The sequence below is a fragment of the Apodemus sylvaticus genome, chromosome 2 (assembly GCF_947179515.1).
Source record: "Apodemus sylvaticus chromosome 2, mApoSyl1.1, whole genome shotgun sequence".
Classification (NCBI taxonomy): Eukaryota; Metazoa; Chordata; class Mammalia; order Rodentia; family Muridae; genus Apodemus; species Apodemus sylvaticus.
In genome coordinates, this window is record NC_067473.1 from 86,975,566 (window position 1) to 86,993,299 (window position 17,734).

At 39.4% G+C, this 17,734-nt stretch overlaps 1 protein-coding gene across 2 annotated transcripts in view; it reads right to left on the minus strand.

Annotated features, from left to right (window-relative positions):
• Positions 1-7,980, minus strand: part of Snca (synuclein alpha) — a 95,382-nt gene extending 87,402 nt beyond the window's left edge. Inside the window, exons 1-2 of one of the 2 annotated variants that reach the window (XM_052173834.1) lie at positions 7,792-7,980; positions 6,483-6,629 (exon numbers count right to left, since the gene is read on the minus strand). In XM_052173834.1, the coding sequence (XP_052029794.1) occupies positions 6,483-6,603 (121 nt within the window). In that variant the 5' untranslated portion in view covers positions 6,604-6,629; positions 7,792-7,980. Of the gene's footprint in view, positions 1-6,482; positions 6,630-6,756; positions 6,833-7,791 lie in introns of those variants that run through there. The other variant, XM_052173836.1, reaches the window with a different exon arrangement.
• Between the last annotated feature and the right edge of the window lie 9,754 nt (positions 7,981-17,734).

Here is a 17,734-nt window from a genome sequence, read left to right on the forward strand (position 1 = left end):
TAATAGTCTTTCTAATGCTTAAAATTTCAGTATAATAATCGCATTTTAACTAAATATTTTGGAGGTTTAAGGTTCATTTGAAAAACGCTAGTTTTGATTTATTCTGGAGTGTTTTTTCCACTCATCCATTGGTGAGTATCTGGGCTGGCTCCACAACACTCTCTGGTTGAATGGTCAAATATGCAGTAAATCATTTTTGTATGGTGAATCTGGAGATTGAACAGAAGTGGCATGACCGGAAATTCTATTTATAACTTTTTGAGAATTATCCACACACTGAGTTCCATAATTAAGTTTTACTCAGTAATAAAGAAGAATGAAATGGTGATATATGTAGGGAAACAGACAGATCATCATGTTAAGTGAAATGACGCAGCTCAAAAAGATGAACATATCATTTTTTCTCCCAGATATGCAATATAGAGTGATAAAAAGTACACAAAAGCAGCTGGGCTCTACTAAAGAAGTGAAGAGGAAGAGAAAGGGAGATAAAGAATGATGGAGGGGGTTATGATCAAAATACATACACAAATTGTGAAAAATCATGAATACTTACATAAAAATGTCCATATGAAATGGTACCATGAACAATGAGTATACACGACAAAAATGAAACAGCAGGAATGCCAAAGAAATATAAAAATCATCATCTCTACAAATAATAATGATGATGATGATGATGATGATGATGATGATGATAAAACCAATAAAACCCTGAATAATAGAAGGGTGGCTATAAACCTGTATGTTAGATGCATGTGTGAGAAGATCATTGTGAGCATGTGCAGCTACCAGAGCTGACCTGGAGCCAGAGTGAGACTGAGACGTGATCAAGACCCTGGAAATCCCATCCAGAGACAGGATGAGTCAGGGTCACTCTGTCCCTACTCTAGTCTGCTTGCTGTGGCACAAGACCTCTACATCCCTCACTGCTAAGGACAATCACTGCTGTCTATGGCCAGATTACAGATTCAACATCCTTTCTCCCAATAATTCTTGGAATTTCTCTTCATGTAAATGAAGCTTCCCCAGCACCTCAGTCCTAGCCAATAATTTACACCCACCCTGGAAATCCCTACCACTGTCTAAACTGTTATGTCTAACTGAAGCTGATCCCAGAAGTCAATCATTGTACTTATGGTAGTCTGAAGCCTGAGCCTCCTCTCCCCTCGCCCTCTTAGGCAAGTTGCCAAGCACCTCCAAGGAAGAGGAGACCCATAGGTCAGAAAGAAACTTCTCACTTTGTACAATTAATTGATAATTTTATATGCATGCATAAAACTTTTATATATCTACATATATGCATAATATACATATATGTGCAATATATACATGTAAATAATACACAATAAAATTAAAGCTATCCTATAGGAATGAAGACTTAGTTTTTAGTACAGCACTGTTTTCTGATGTTTAAGGATCTGAATTTGATCCCCAATATTAGCAAGAAAATGAAGAAGAAAGGACTAAAGAGAGGGAGAAAGGAATATTAACTAAAATAATCTTATCTAGACCCAGAAGAATGCAAAGGATAAAAGGACATGAAGACATATAAACTGAAAAAGATTTAGTCCAATGTATGGGGGAACAGTTACCAATTTGGATTTTAAAAAAGAACTATTTGAGAAAGAAAAAAGTTTTGTTAAGTGTACAGAAAATAAGTAGGAAAAAAACAAGAACAAAAACTATATCATATACATAGCTTCTAGAATCCAAGTGCATGGTAAAAAAAAAAAGTACAGATAACATTTGTAATAAATATTTCCTGTACATAATTAATTTACAAATCAAAGTCTTCTTTTTTGTGATAAACACTGTAGCCAAATGCCAAGTATGGAAAAGGGGATTTCTCAGTTGGAGTTCATTATCTAGGGAACCAAAATGAGAAACTCAAGAATGGCAGGAACCCAGAGGCAGGCACTGATGCAGAGGCCTTGAGGGAGAATGCTGCTAACTGGCTTGCTCTCCATGTCTTGCTCAGACTGCTTTCTTATAGCACCCAAAAATACCAGCCTAGGGGTGGTGCCACCCACAGTGGTCTGGGTCCTCCTCCATCAGTTGTCAATAAGGAAAATATCCTCACTAACATTACTACAGGTAAATCAGAGATAAAATATTCCTCAAATGATATATCCTCTTCCCACATAGCTCTACTTCCTATCAAGTTGACAAACACTACGAGGTAATTTGTAATTTCAAAATTGTTTAAAATTCAGATGTACATTTCTACAAGCTGAATAATATGATCACTAAGATGACCTAAGTACACGAACACATATGCTCTCTCTACTTTGTTTCAAGTTGACAAAACTAATCCTTATATAAGCTAAATGCTAATTCCAAAATTATTAAATATTCAATTTACATTTCTGCAATCTAAATAGTCAGCTGTTTTTTCTATAAAGCAATTGTTCCCAGAAAATTTCACTTTATTGCCTTGATGTAACTTCACTTCAGCTGGTCAGTTTTCTCTGAGATGCTTGTTTGTAATATATCACAAGGATTTATCGGCAGGGCACAAGAGACAACACACCCATGGGTGCTGCTCTTTGTGCGAATCCTGAAACAGATGCAAAGTGGCAACTTACCGACAAGTTCTGGAAGAAGTAGTTTAATTTAGTCACCAATTATAATGGGCTTTCATTACTTTTGCGATAATTTTTGAGGGTGAAGTGCTAGCAATAAAGTTTCTTCCTTGAATAGTTACTATTAATTTATGCACTGCAATAACGGATGTTTAAGTTGTGCTTTTTGAGACAGGTGCTAGTAAAGTCACAACTGGGAATGGGGGCAGGCAGGCACCTTGTATAAGTAGTAGAACAGCTTGCATGAGAGAATTCTTCTCTTCTGGATCCTTTGTCTTCACTCCCAACAATCTTTAAGACCATGACTAATGGAAACAAATGCTCATTGGCTCATCCCTTGTCTGTCTTCTTTGCCTTAGCAGTAGCAGAGAATTTGACATTTGGCAAAATCATGAACTGCCCCTTTAATGAAAAACCAATGACAGTCTTGAAGGCCCTGTATCTCAAGTCATAACTCACCTCTGTTGTTACAATTATTATTAGCTAAGTTATAAATGGTAGTTTATCTTCAGTTTACAGGTGAGCTCTAAGTGATAAGATATAGAAGAACAAGTAGATGTCAAGTGACAAATAAGAAGTAAGAAAAGGGGCTGGAGAGATAGCTCAGTGGCTAAGAGCACTGGCTGCTCTTCCAGAGGTCCTGAGTTCAATTCCCAGCAACCACATGGTGGCTCACAACCATCTGTAATGGGATCCGACACCCTCTTCTGGGGTGTTTGAAGACAGCTACAGTGTACTCATATACATAAAATAAATCTTAAAAAAAAGAAGTAAGACATGGAAGCAGGGGGACAATATAATAATGGCTTCTCTAAGGAGCCCTGCCCCCGCCCTGTCTTGTTTGTTTGGTGGATCACAAGGGTACAGACTGGAGAGAGCTGTGAGAACCAAGTTTTACCATTGGCTTGTATGCTGACTACCTAACAACATGTACATAGTAAGTCTCACATATGAGACTTAAAGGAGTTAGATGTGTGACCACGGCTGCTCCCCAGTGAAACAGAATTTGAAGGTGATTTTTTTTTCAACTTAATACTATAAAACTAACATGAAGTGAAGAAAAAATTTTGACTTTAAATTCAATTTATAATTATACATCACATCATTGAGATTTTTTATTAGGAAACTGAAATATGTTAATTGAATCGTGTGCAAATATCACAAAGAGAGTCAGCACACTGATAAGTATGGCAGTTCTTTGACTCATTGAAAGACAGCTGCCCGAAGTATCTGTTACTAGAGATGAGATGAGACTTCTGCCAAGCCTTTTCAGCCTTCAGTGCTGAAACTTAAAAAACGTTTTCTTTGATTACTTCTAACCTTTTATTTTTAATCTTTTGTTTTTCTGGTACGGGGATAAAACCCAGTGCTGCGTGCTGGTAGACAAGCACTGAGCCGCAAGACCTATGGCCAAGCCCAGATCATTTCTAATCCTTCAGATTAGTTATTAATAATAGTTTCATATCTTGGAGGAAAAATAAGAAGTCATGTTGGAAGGGTAACTGGTAAATTGAACAACTTCTCTGACAAGAATCAAGGTTCCTAAATATGAAAGTGCACTCGGCTACTACCTTAACTACATAACATTAGTAACTCTGTAAAACAGTTGCATTTTTATGAACTATGTGTGTGAAAAAGGGGATGAGACTCAAAGACATTAAGTTACCTCCTGAAGATGCTGAAGATACAAGTCACGTGGCTTGAATTAGATTTCTGCCTGTATCACGTTAAGTCTACATTTCTTTCACTTCTCTGTATCCTCTGGGTCAATAAAGACTGAAGCAGAGTCACACTGGTTTTTGTCTATGGTTGCTTTCACACTTCAACAGCAACAATCAACACAGTCAACAAACAGTTCAGCTGATTATCTATGACAGATTTTCTAGTATGTATTGGAAAACTAACAGAAATATCTGAGCTCCTATTCTTATCTTGATACATTACTCTTCATCCCAAAATCTATGCATGTGTTCAGCTTTTAATTAAACTCTAGAACATAATCAGCAATTGATTAATTATACATGTTTTAAATATAATAACAGTCATTGATAATTTTAATATTACACATATTAAAAATTACACTTTCAATATAATGGCCTTACAGAGAACAACAAAATTAATCTCTGAAAAATGTAATCATTTTATTTGCCCAAACTCACAATTAACAATTAAGTGTTCTACTTGATAAAATCCATTTATTATCCAGAAAGAGTAATATACTAAATTAATATTTAATAACTTCTAAATTTGCTTAAAATTATTGATCTACAAAGAAGAAAGATAATTTTTTAAGCAACTGGAGTAAAAAATACCAGTCATAGGCTTGTCATTGCAGAATGTGGAAGAATTCACAAATTACAAATCTACAAATTATTGCTTTTTTATTTTTTTAATTTTATTCAATATATTTTTTTATTTACATTTCAAATGATTTCCCCTTTTCTGGTTCCCCACTCAAATTACTGCATTTATATTCAGAATTCTATCTAAAAGAATTCATTTAAAAATGAATTTAGGAAATTCATTTAAAAAATACTATAAAATTAGCTCACTGACACCCTTCTCTTACAATATTTATTTCAAGACTTTTTGAAAGGATGTTGTTTTAAGTAGAAAAAGAAAGAATTAATTCAATGTAAAGTTATTCTATAAAGAACGAGTAATGGTGATCTTCTAGAAACTTCAATGAGAAGACACATGCATAAAAATGTTTGCAAGTGTAAATTCCCAATGATCTTTTGAAGGGTCAGCATGGCTTCCCTCCATTGGTACTCTGGATATCATCTCCATCACTTTTGCCACTTGTTCTGCTCCCTTTCAGTCTGAATGTTGACCCTGGGTCTTCTACCACAGTAGAAGCCCTCCTGAGAAGGTGGAAACAGTCCTCAGAGGAGAGAGGTAGATGAAACATCCAACTGTGCTCCCATGTGCACCTGTGTCTCTGCTGTGGAGGAGCATGTGTGTGCGCGAGTGCGCGCGTGTGTGTGTGTGTGTGTGTGTGTGTGTGTGCGCGTGTGTGTCTATTCCTTCTGTCGAAGTATTGGAAGGAATTTGTAAAGTTACAGCCAATTTAACACAGGGAAAGACAGAGAAAGGTAGTGTTGGCCCTTCTTACACTGTATACTGTTAGGCAAAAATGGCACTAAATATCAAGCTCTTACTATTCCCTATTTGCATGATCTCTGACAGGTGAACCACACAAATGTTTCTGAGGGTCCTTAACCTCCTGCATCCCCAGTGACCACGTGATCCCTAAAAGGAGATTCATCCAAGAAGACTTGCTTTCTTTTTTTCTATTTTGGGATCCATGTAGTTGTATTTTTACAGATATCAAATGAAATCGTGCAAAAGTCTTGTTTTAAACATTACAATTCATTAAACTTAGAAAGTATTAGCTATAGTAATGATGAGAAAAATCTAAGTCGCTTGAAAACTTGAGGCTCATTTTATTTTGTTTTGTTTTGTTATGGGGTTTCACATAGCCCAGGCTGGCATCAATTGCTCTGTGTAGCTGAAGATGGCCACCAACTCCTGGCCCTTTGGGCCTCTACCTCCTAAGCGCTGGCATTACAGGCATGTGCCACCAAGCTCACTGCCACAAACGTCTTTGATTCATAAACATATTCTTGGTTACTTTTCATGGGTTGCCAATTTTTAAAATTCAGTGTAATTTTACACAGGAACAGAAAAGCTACTAAAAACTCTAGGGAAATAGCAAAATTAATGATTCTAAGGAAAGAAAACACTGTGTCTGTTTGTTTCTGAGAGTTAACATGCAGGTTCACATTCTCTCACCTCCACACAGCTGTCACTCTTCTGAGAGGCTGTGATGCGCACGAATCAGACACCACACACCAGCCACCCCAATTCATTAGTCACAGTGTCACCACTACCTACCTACATAGAGGACTCCCTCTTTTGTCTTCCCAGCTGCCTCTGCCACACCCTGCTTCGTTTTCTCAGCAGCAGCCACAACTCCCTCCTTGGCCTTTGAAAGTCCTTTCATGAACACATCCATGGCTAAAGATGTATTTTGGCTCCACACTAGAGAATACAGAATACATTTTGAATTAGAAATTTTGGGCAAAAGAAAACAAGATTCAAAGCAGTTAGGAAAAGAAATGAAATCGAGGGGAAAAAATAATCAAAAAATCCTTATGCCCACCCCTGCCTCATCCTGGTGTAAGTGTGAGCTCTTTCTTTTCTTTTCTTCTCTTCTCTTTTCTTTTTCCTCTCCCTCCACCCTCTCTCTCTCTCTCTCTCTCTCTCTCTCTCTCTCTCTCTCTCTCTCGCGACTGGGCACAGTGTTGGCTGATTGTGAGCTATTTTACTTAACACTAGTAAAAAGTCCTGCCACTTAAGGATCCCAGTGGACCACTTGACTATTCCTTCATGCTTCAGAAGTAGAGTTACAGAAGGGGAGATGGACATCCTCTACCCCCATCAAGTTCCCGGGGACCAAAGGTTACATTCAAAGTAAAAAGGCTATCTAGAAAAGGAACATGGGGGGCAGGACAGAGATGGAGTAGGGGCAAGAGAAAAAAAGACCCAGAGAGGAGTCAGTCTTTGTAGAAGGAAGGGAGGGGGACTGTCTAATCCAGAAGTAGGCAACTTCAGGCCAAGCCTTTCTAATCTTGCAAGACCTTCCACCCACCACTAGCTCTTTGCCTGTTATCTGCACAGAGCAGGAGTTGTCCATACACTTGAGCTGTCTCACTTGAGCACCACCCAACCTAGAAGCTCTGTCCTCAGCTAGAATCCTCTAAAAGACCCTACACCCGGTGCTCATTAACCCCTTATCACCTGTTGCCTACTGTCCTCTGCACTTCTATTAATCATTGACCAAATGCACCCTTCTTCCTCTACTGAAAGAAGCTGAAATGCCCTGGGGTTTCAGCATAAAAGTTGGAAGCTCAAATGCCACCCAATACCCAATACCCAGCACTCAGCCCCCAGCACCCAGCACCCAGCACTCAACACAAAACACCCTAGCATTTCTGCTTTGAAAAAAACAGATGCCACTGGCAACCTGGCGTTTCCCTTGGGCTTTGAGAGGATGGAAGAGCGCATCTCCAGCGGAAGGAAAGCTGGAGTGATTATACTTTCCAAGCACTGGCCAAGGTAGCCTTAGTTGGTCTCTGGGCTTCCTGGCTTTTAGCCAGGGCTCTCTAAGATCCGCAGGGCTGCTACATCTACAGGTACTTACCAGCTCCCTAGGCTTCGCAGAACTCTGATTCCTCCTTTTTCCCCCAATCTAATTTCGATGAGAGAGGGGTGGAAGGCTCTGGGTGCAGGGGCAGGAGCAGGGGGAACACCTGCTGGTCTCCTGCTGTCTGCTGCCGGGCGCTCTGGCTCCCTGGCTCCTTCACGTCGCCCCCGCAGCTGATTTGTCAGCGCCTCTCCCCGCCCCTCGCCTGCCTCGTGCCTTCGCTCGTTCTCCTAGGGAGGGGACAGGATGGAGGTGCGCGAGAGCTGTGGGTATCAGGAGCACGCTCCCCAGAAGGAGAGAAGAGAGGGTGGCCTGAGCCTCACCTCGAGTTCAGGGTGCCCTCAGCTTTATTGTGGCTGAACTTGAGCTGGCGTCTCTCCTGCCTCATCCCCCTCCTTCCCTGCCTCAGTCTGTCCCCAGTTCCTTAGGCACCCCTGCCGCCCCCTCCTCCAGGATGAGCCCGGACGCTGACACCAGAGGGCTCGCCTGAAACGGTCTGTGTGCAGAGCCAGGCAATGGAGAGGGAGCACACACCCTTTGGTTTACTTTTGTTCCCACAGCCTGTGATTTACATTTTTCTTAACACCGGAGGAGTCTAAAAGGGTTCTGGGTGTAAAGGGGAGCCGACTAAGGAAGAGTTACAGGTCGAGGAGGGAGGGAGAGGCTCAGCAAATCCTCTTTCCCACTCCACTATCACCATTTTCTTTTCCACCAATCAGCGGCTGCCAGACGCTGAATTTTTTTCCCCCATCTGTGGAGCGCGGAATAAATATCCCCCAACCGTCGAAAACCAGCTGCCTCGAGGCTTTTTTTTTTTTTTCACTTGAAAAAGTGGCTTACTATAGAGAACTGCATTACAGGATTGGAAGGTAGCGTCTGTGTCTGTGGGATTCACCCTTCACCCTCTGGGATTATCATAGGCAGTTTCTTCCCTTAGCCCCTACTTAATGGCAGATTTTGCACACCTCTTACCTCTGACTTCTGGCTGAATGGAGCCCCAGCTAACAGACCCTTCTTCCAAGCGCAGCACACGAGCAGATAGAGACACAGGCTTCGAGACAATTTCTGTGTGACTTTAACACATTTCCACTTCTTTCTGAGATGAGCAGAATGCCACTGTTTAATAGCTGAGTAGATCTGAGTGCCAAGCTCCTCCCCAGCAGAGCGCCTGCTTTCCATTCTTGTATTCCGAACTTGGGTAGAACGCTGGGAGCTAAATCAAGCTTTTATTGTATTTAAAAAAAATGCTTGCTTTGATCTTTGAAGTGAGTTTACTTCTGAATCCTGAATAATAAATAGATAGATAGATAGATGATAGATGATAGATAGATAGATAGATAGATAGATAGATAGATAGATAGATAAACAAATAAAATTAAAGTCTAAAAAAGCATTTTGAAACAAGGTACAAGCAAATGGTTTGGCATGCTATAGAGGAAGGAGTCAGATAAAACCATAAATGCAGAGCAGAAGTAATGTGACAGAAATTACTTGCTTAAGCAATGCCTTCCATTCTTATTGTTCCCTTTAAAAATCAACTTCCTACACAGAAGTGGCACATACCATGTTTACTTGAAATTAGAGGAAGAAGGTGGCACCCCTGCAGTAGATAGGGTTAGATCCCGGGCTCTAGCATTCCCAATCTGGTACACCTGTCCTCAATAAACTAGGTAAAGAAATGTATAATAATAAAATACTGGGAAGGGGAGTAATTCAGTGTGGTCACATTAAGGAGAGGAACAGAGAGGTTCAGTGCCCCAAGCTCATCTTGTTTAAATAGAGGCCAGGAAGTATGGCCAACTAAGTAGTACTGGTCAAAGTAGGCGTCCACCCAACATCACTGTCTGCACTCCAGTCTCTTCTGCAAGGTGGTCTGACTGTCTGATCTCTGATATTTCTTCCTGGGAGACATGCTTACCCTATAACTGGCACAGATCTTCAGCCTTTTCCTTCCCCCAGCAAAGTCCAGGAGGACTTCCAATTTCTTGGGTCTACTTGTCAGTTGTGTGAAGTCAGATGAAAGGAAACAAGTGTCTCCTCAGGATAATGTTTTGCCAGGCCTGTTTTGGTTGCAGCTGGGAGTCGATTCTCTGCCTCTCAGAACTTGACCAAGTTATGTTCTATTTGCCCAGGGCTTTTATTCTCTCAATTATAGAAGAGAAAGTGAATTGTGATGATGTCTCTCTTCTGAAAGTTTAGTATGTAAAACATTTAAACATATTTGCAGGTGTGAGAGTAAGATTCCTACATAAGTATCACCAGCTTCCACAATTTTTCAAAGCATCGTTCTATGCCATCAGTACTGCTACTGCCACTATCAGCTCCTCTCCTTCTAGAGAGTTAAGCTTTTCTTGTTTTTTCCTTCTGGGAGCATTCTAGCATACATTCCTAAGTATGAGAATAATTGAAATACCCACAATGACATCAAATGATATTCTATATTGAAACATAGTTTATAAAGTGAACTGCTCTGATTTAAGTGTTGCCAGATTTTGAAAAGGTCCATGTGATAGCATCCTATTTTGAAAGAGATGATTTTTCTAGAAGTTCCATTGTGCCCTTAAGGAAGCATACAAAACTAAGCAGTACTGGACCAGGTGTGGTTCCTGTCACAAGCACTGTCTGGATTCCATTGTCTCCAGTTTCACAGTCTGGCCAGTTTTCTGACCTGGGTAAAATCTCAAAAGACAAAAGATAAATGGAAATTTTTCATCCCTTTGAACTATGCTTATAGTTCTATTTGATTCTGTCCATATCTGTGGAGTATATGGCCTTTGCTTACACCAGTCAGCATGTGTTAGTTTACCTGTTGTTGCATAAATCAGTAGTTTATTACTTTCTTTTCCTTTTTTTATTACCGCCAATAATGCAACTTCATGGTGACCCATAAAATTCAGTTAGCTGGATATACTACAGTGACAACTATTTAATATATTTCTTGATATGACATATTTATAAGTTCACAGGGATCTCCTCTTAAGCCTTGGGCTTTCAGTTAAAAGATAAATAAAATAATAGATACTTTAAGGCCCAACTGCCGACCAACAAGGGATTCACTGGGATAGCTGTGATTCCTACAATGAAGCATAACTCCACATCTGTGCACTGTGCTTTATGTCTGGCAAAGAACAGAGGTGCTGCACCGTTTAATCATCACAAGGGGATAAATTTAGTTGTGTCACTTTCCTAGACAGGGAAACTGGTGCTCTAAGAGTTGGACTCAGATCACATCAGAGTCAAATGTGAGATAATCCAGTAGGCTTTTCCAGAAAACACAATCCTTTATCATTATAAACCACTCTGTGAAGTCTCTCCATAGACACACATACACACACACACACACACACATACACACACATATGCATACTTGCACGCATGCATGCATGCACATATGCACACACATGTGCACAGAGAAAAATGGCTACAATAAAATTGTAAAATATTTTTTGCAATTTTGCATTATTATTATAGTTGTGTTTTATTCCATTCACACTTCAAAACAAAATGAGCACAGCAAGCAGGTTTGTTAACTATGCTGATGGCTTTAAAATCTACCTGTAGGTTCTTGTCTCTGCATTTATAATGGAGCTGCAGCCCTCTCTAAGAAAGAGAGGAACTAGACATTCCTGTAGTTTTCTCCTTTCTGCTCCACACCCTGCATTGGAAGCAAAGTCTTATTCTGAAAATAACCTTAAAATTTAAAACTTTATACTTTTATTTAAGTTAAAGCCTGTAGTGTAAGAAAGAACAACTTAATAGGACATGTGAGTGATGCATACATGTGTTACCAGGTGCTCTTCCATGAATGAAATCTAATTTTTTGCCATGCTAATAGCATTTACTTAACTGGGCTTAATCACATAATTATGTTGTAGATTAATGTTCTAGGCAAATATATACTTAACCTGCACACTCTTTGACTTCCCATGAAACAACTGAGTTTTGAGGTCTGTCCTGAAGTTAACAATGCACTATTACAAGGAAAGCAGAGGGAAATTTCATGGCAAGAAGGAAGCCGATGGTGAAGAAGTGATTAAAAGGGTGGAAAGTGTTGATTTAATGTGCTTAAGTGAGTACAGAAATAATATGCTTATCCTTAGGCTGTGCTTCTTAGTACCTGCCTGTCTCTCCTTCATCTTCTGTAATTACATGAGACATGAGCTGCTGAGATCTGCATATGTGTATCTTACAATCTTATATAGGAGGTGCAGCAAAGAAACTCAATCCATGGCTTTAAGATGATATCATCTTTCATTTTCAAAGATTAATAAACTTGAGGCAGAACAGTAATGTTACTCTGAATTTAAAAAGAAAAGGAACCAATGAAGTATCTGAAGAAAATCTTTAATTTGACCTCTTGTGCAGTTTATTTGATTATTCCACAGGCAGCAGAAGATAATGAACAACAATGAAGAACAAGTGTAAATTTTGACAACAGGAAAATAGCATGGCATATATGAATAATTCAGTTGGATATCTTTCTAAACATTACAGTCATTTCTGTGGTACTATGCACATGAAGATATATATGATTCCAAGATTAAAGAATACAAAACTAAATAGAAAATACATTTGAGGTCTGCTTCAGGATCTGAACAGCTTGGGCCACAGCATTCGATCTCCAGGAAGTGCAAGAGGCCTGCTGTGCACCCAGAGGCAGGCTGGGAGGACACAGCTTGCTCCAGTGGATCCGGCCCCACAGAGCTTAGGTTCAAGTCCTGAGGCCTCTGGTGGGAGCCTTCAGATCTCCGCTTCGGGATCCAGAACAACTTGGGCTGCAACTCAACATCTCCAGGTCCTGCAAGAGGCAAGAGGGGCAGCCAGGAATCCGGGTGGAAGGAGTCAGTGTGCTCTGGTGAGTCCAGCAGGCCCTTGCTGGAGCCTTCAGGTGTGTGGATGTTTTCGGCTCCTTTGTCAAAGATCAAGTGACCATAGCTATGTGGATTCATTTCTGGGTCTTCAAGTCTATTCCATTGGTAAACTTGTCTGTCACTGTGCCAATACCATGCAATTTTTATCACTATTGCTCTGTAGTATTGCTTGAAATCAGGGATACAGATTCCCCCAGAATTTCTTTTGTTGTTGAGAATAGTTTTAGCTATCCTGGGTGTTTTGTTATTCTAGATGAATTTGAGAATCGCTTTTTTATAAAAAAAAAAAAAAAAAAAAAAAAAAAAAAAAAAAAAAAGAACTGAGTTGGGATTTTGATGGGGAAGCAGACCAATAGCTTATGCTATAAGAACAAGAATTGACAAATGGGACCTCATAAAATTACAAAGGACACTCTTAAAAGGACAAAATGGCAACCAACAAATTGTGAAAGGATATTCACGAACTCTTCATCTGATAGAGGGCTAATATCCAATATATACAAAGAACTCAAGAAGTTAGAGCCCAGGGAACCAAAATAACCCTATAAAAAATGGGGTCCAGATCTAAACAAAGAATTTTCAGCTGAAGAAATTCGTATGGCGGAGAGGCACCTTAAGAACTGTTCAACATCATTAGTCATTAGAGAAATGCAAATCAAAACCACCTGAGATTTCACCTTACACCATTCAAAATGGCTAAGGTCAAAAACTCAGGAGACAGCAGGTGTTGGCAAGGATGTGGAGAAAGAAAGGATGTGGGCTGTAAGATGGTACAAACACTTTGGAAATCATTCTGGCGGTTCCTCAGAAAACTGGACATGACACTTCTGAAGGACCCTGCTATACCTCTCCTGGGCATATATCTAAAGGATTCCCCAGAATGCAATAAAGACACATGCTCCATTATGTTCATAGCAGTCTTATTTATAATAGCCAGAAGCTGGAAAGAACCCAGGTGTCCCTCAAAGGAGGAATGGATACAGAAAATGTGGTATTTTTACACAATGGAATACTACTCAGCAATTAGAAATAATGAATTCACAAAATTTTTAGGCAAATGGTTTGATCTGGAAAATATCATCGTAAGTGAGGTAACCCAATCACAAAAGAATGCACGTGGAATGCAATCTATGATAAGTGGATATTAATTAGCCCAGAAGCTCTGAATACCGAAGGCACAAATCGCATAACAAATGACTCTCATGAAGAAGTATGGAGAGGGTCCTAATCCTGGAAAGGATTGATCTAGAGTTGGAGGGGAATATAAGGACAGAGAAAAAGGAGGGAGGTGATTGGAGAGTGGGTGGAGAGAAGAAGGTTTATGGTACATATGGGGAGGGGGGATCTCGGAAAGGGAAAATCATTTGGAATGCAAACAAAGAATTTAGAAAATAAAAATATTTTAAAAAGACAAAAAAAGAATATACATTTGATATTTTGAAATATAAGAGATTTATTTATTTCAGAATTTAAAAATACATCATATTGATGAAGCCAAGAAATGCACTCTAGAAAGCAGAATGTAATTCTGACAGAGGGTGCCCATGTACAATTCAGAGGCAAGATGAACCCGTGTGGTGCTATGAGGTAGAACTAGCCCCTCACCTCTCTAATCTCCTCTGTAAAACAGGACTCATATTTTATTTGTCTTGTGTAATGTCAGAAATACATAAGATGATTCTTATAATCAGAGTGCAATCTTAAAAATGAGCATAAGTTTTGTTAATGTTTAATTTATTGTGAATGTCTGTGTAGAGGTATATAAATATGAATGTAGTGCCTGAGGATCCTAGGGGTATAAGATTTCCTGGAGCAGAAGATAAAGGCTGTTTAAACTTCTTGATGTAGGTGCTGGGAAATGAACTTATATCTTCTTAAGGGCAATTTGAGCTCTTGATTACTACACCATCTCTTTAGTGCCTTAAGTAGTGATATTTATGTAAACTTCTGTTTGAGGTGAGCTAGGAAGCATTTCTTTTCATTGTGATCATTTTGAGCCTTATTTGCATCCCTGTGTCAATTCTTAGTCCATTCACAAGACACCTGATATGTGTGTTACTGCCATCAATACTTTTATCTTCCTATACTATGTAAAATATTTCCAACCAGATATGAAGGTTATGAATTCCAACTTCTAACATCTCATGTGAACAATCTGGACAGATTAATGAGAAAGATATATTTGAGTAATATTTATGTTCAGAGGGAAAATAAATGGATAAAAAGCATATCAAGAAGATTTATGTTTTGCTGACAGCATTGATTTGGTTATTATGCCTTTCAAGGAGAGAAATAACAAAAAGTCAATTAAATGAGTATGTCCCTTATAACACAAGGAGCTCAGACAGTCTAATTGTTTTTACCTGTTTAGACATTTTGAGAGTATAGAGTGGCATTTAAAAGGTTTCTTATGCCCAGGAGTGGTATAGCAGGATCTTCTGGAAGTGAGGTGCCCAGGTTTCGGAGGAACCGCCAGACTGATTTCCAGAGTGGTTGTACCAATTTGCAACCCCACCAGCAGTGGAGGAGTGTTCCTCTTTCTCCACACCCTCTCCAACACCTGCTGTCTCCTGAATTTTTAATCTTAGCCATTCTGACTGGTGTAAGATGAAATCTCAGGGTTGGTTTGATTTGCATTTCCCTAATGACTAATGAAGTTGAGCATTTTTTAAGATGCTTCTCCTCCATCCGAAGTTCCTCAGGTGAGAATTCTTTGTTTAACTCTGTACCCCATTTTTTAACAGGGTTGTTCGGTTTTCTGGAGTCTAACTTCTTAAGTTCTTTATATATATTGGATATTAGCCCTCTATCTGATGTAGGATTGGTGAAGATCCTTTCCCAATTTGTTGGTGGCCGATTTGTCCTCTTGATGGTGTCCTTTGCCTTACAGAAACTTTGTAATTTTATGAGGTCCCATTTGTCAATTATTGCTCTTAGAGCATTCGCTATTGGTGTTCTGTTCAAAAACTTTCTCCCTGTACCGATATCCTCAAGGGTCTTCCCCAGTTTCTTTTCTATTAGCTTCAGAGTGTCTGGCTTTATGTGATGGTCCTTGATCCATTTGGATTTCAGCTTAGTACAAGGAGACAAGGATGGATCAATTCGCATTCTTCTCCATGCTGACCTCCACCATGCTGAACCAGCACCATTTGTTGAAAAGGCTATCTTTTTTCCATTGGATATTTTCAGCCTCTTTGTCAAGGATCAAGTGGCCATAGGTGTGTGGGTTCATTTCTGGATCTTCAATCCTGTTCCATTGATCCTCCTGCCTGTCACTGTACCAATACCATGCTGTTTTTAACACTATTGCTCTGTAGTATTGCTTGAGGTCAGGGATACTGATTCCCCCAGATTTTCTTTTGTTGCTGAGAATAGTTTTAGCTATCCTGGGTTTTTTGTTGTTCCAGATGAATTTGATAATTGCTCTTTCTAACTCTGTGAAGAATTGAGTTGGGATTTTGATGGGTATTGCATTGAATATGTATATTGCTTTTGGCAAAATGGCCATTTTAACTATATTGATTCTACCGATCCATGAGCATGGGAGGTTTTCCCATTTTTTGAGGTCTTCTTCCATTTCCTTCTTCAGAGTCTTGAAGTTCGTGTCATACAGATCTTTCACATGTTTGGTAAGAGTCACCCCAAGATACTTTATACTGTTTGTGGCTATTGTGAAGGGGGTCATTTCCCTAATTTCTTTCTCAGCCTGCTTATCCTTTGAGTATAGGAAGGCCACTGATTTGCTTGTGTTGATTTTATAACCTGCCACTTTGCTGAAGTTGTTTATCAGCTATAGGAGCTCTCTAGTGGAGTTTTTTGGGTCACTTAGGTAGACTATCATGTCGTCTGCAAATAATGATAGTTTGACTGCTTCCTTTCCAATTTGTATCCCTTTGACCTCCTTATGTTGTCGAATTGCCCGAGCTAGTACCTCAAGTACAATATTGAAAAGATAAGGAGAAAGAGGGCAGCCTTATCTGGTCCCTGATTTCAGTGGGATTGCTTCAAGTTTCTCTCCATTTAGTTTGATGCTGGCTACCGGTTTGCTGTATATAGCTTTTACTATGTTTAGGTTTGGGCCTTGAATTCCTGTTTTCTCCAAGACTTTTAGCATGAAAGGATGCTGAATTTTGTCAAATGCTTTTTCAGCATCCAATGAAATGACCATGTGGTTTTGTTCTTTGAGTTTGTTTATGCAGTGGATTGCATTGATGGATTTCCATATATTGAACCAACCCTGCATTCCCGGGATAAAGCCTACTTGATCATGGTGGATGATTGTTTTGATGTGTTCTAGGATTTGGTTGGCAAGAATTTTATTGAGTATTTTTGCATCGATGTTCATAAGGGAAATTGGTCTGAAGTTCTCTTTCTTTGTTGGATCTTTGTGTGGCTTTGGTATCAGCGTAATTGTGGCTTCGTAGAAGGAATTGGGTAGTGTTCCTTCTGTTTCTATTTTGTGGAATACTTTGAAGAGTATTGGTGTTAACTTTTCTTTGAAGGTCTGATAGAATTCTGCACTGAAACCATCTGGTCCTGTGCTTTTTTTGGTTGGAAGACTTTCTATGACTCCTCTTATTTCTTTAGGCATTATGGGACTGTTTAGATGGTCTAGTTGGTCCTGATTTAATTTTGGTATTTGGTATCTGTCAAGGAAATTGTCCATTTCCTCCAGATTCTCCAGTTGTGTTGAGTACAGTCTCTTGTAGTAGGGTCTGATGATTTTTTGGATTTCCTCAGTTTCCTTTGTTATATCTCCCTTTTCATTTCTAAGTTTGTTAATTTGGATACTTTCTCTATGCCCTTTGGTCAGTCTGGCTAAGGGTTTATCTATCTTGTTGATTTTCTCAAAGAGCCAGCTCCTGGTTTTGTTGATTTTTTGTATGGTTCTCTTTGTTTCTACTTGATTGATTTCGGCCCTGAGTTTGATGATTTCCTGCCTTCTACTCCTCCTGGGTGAAATAGCTTCTTTTTGTTCCAGGGCTTTCAGGTGTGTCATTAAGCTGGTAATGTATGCACTCTCCATTTTCTTTTTGGAGGCACTCAGGGCTATGAGTTTTCCTCTTAGC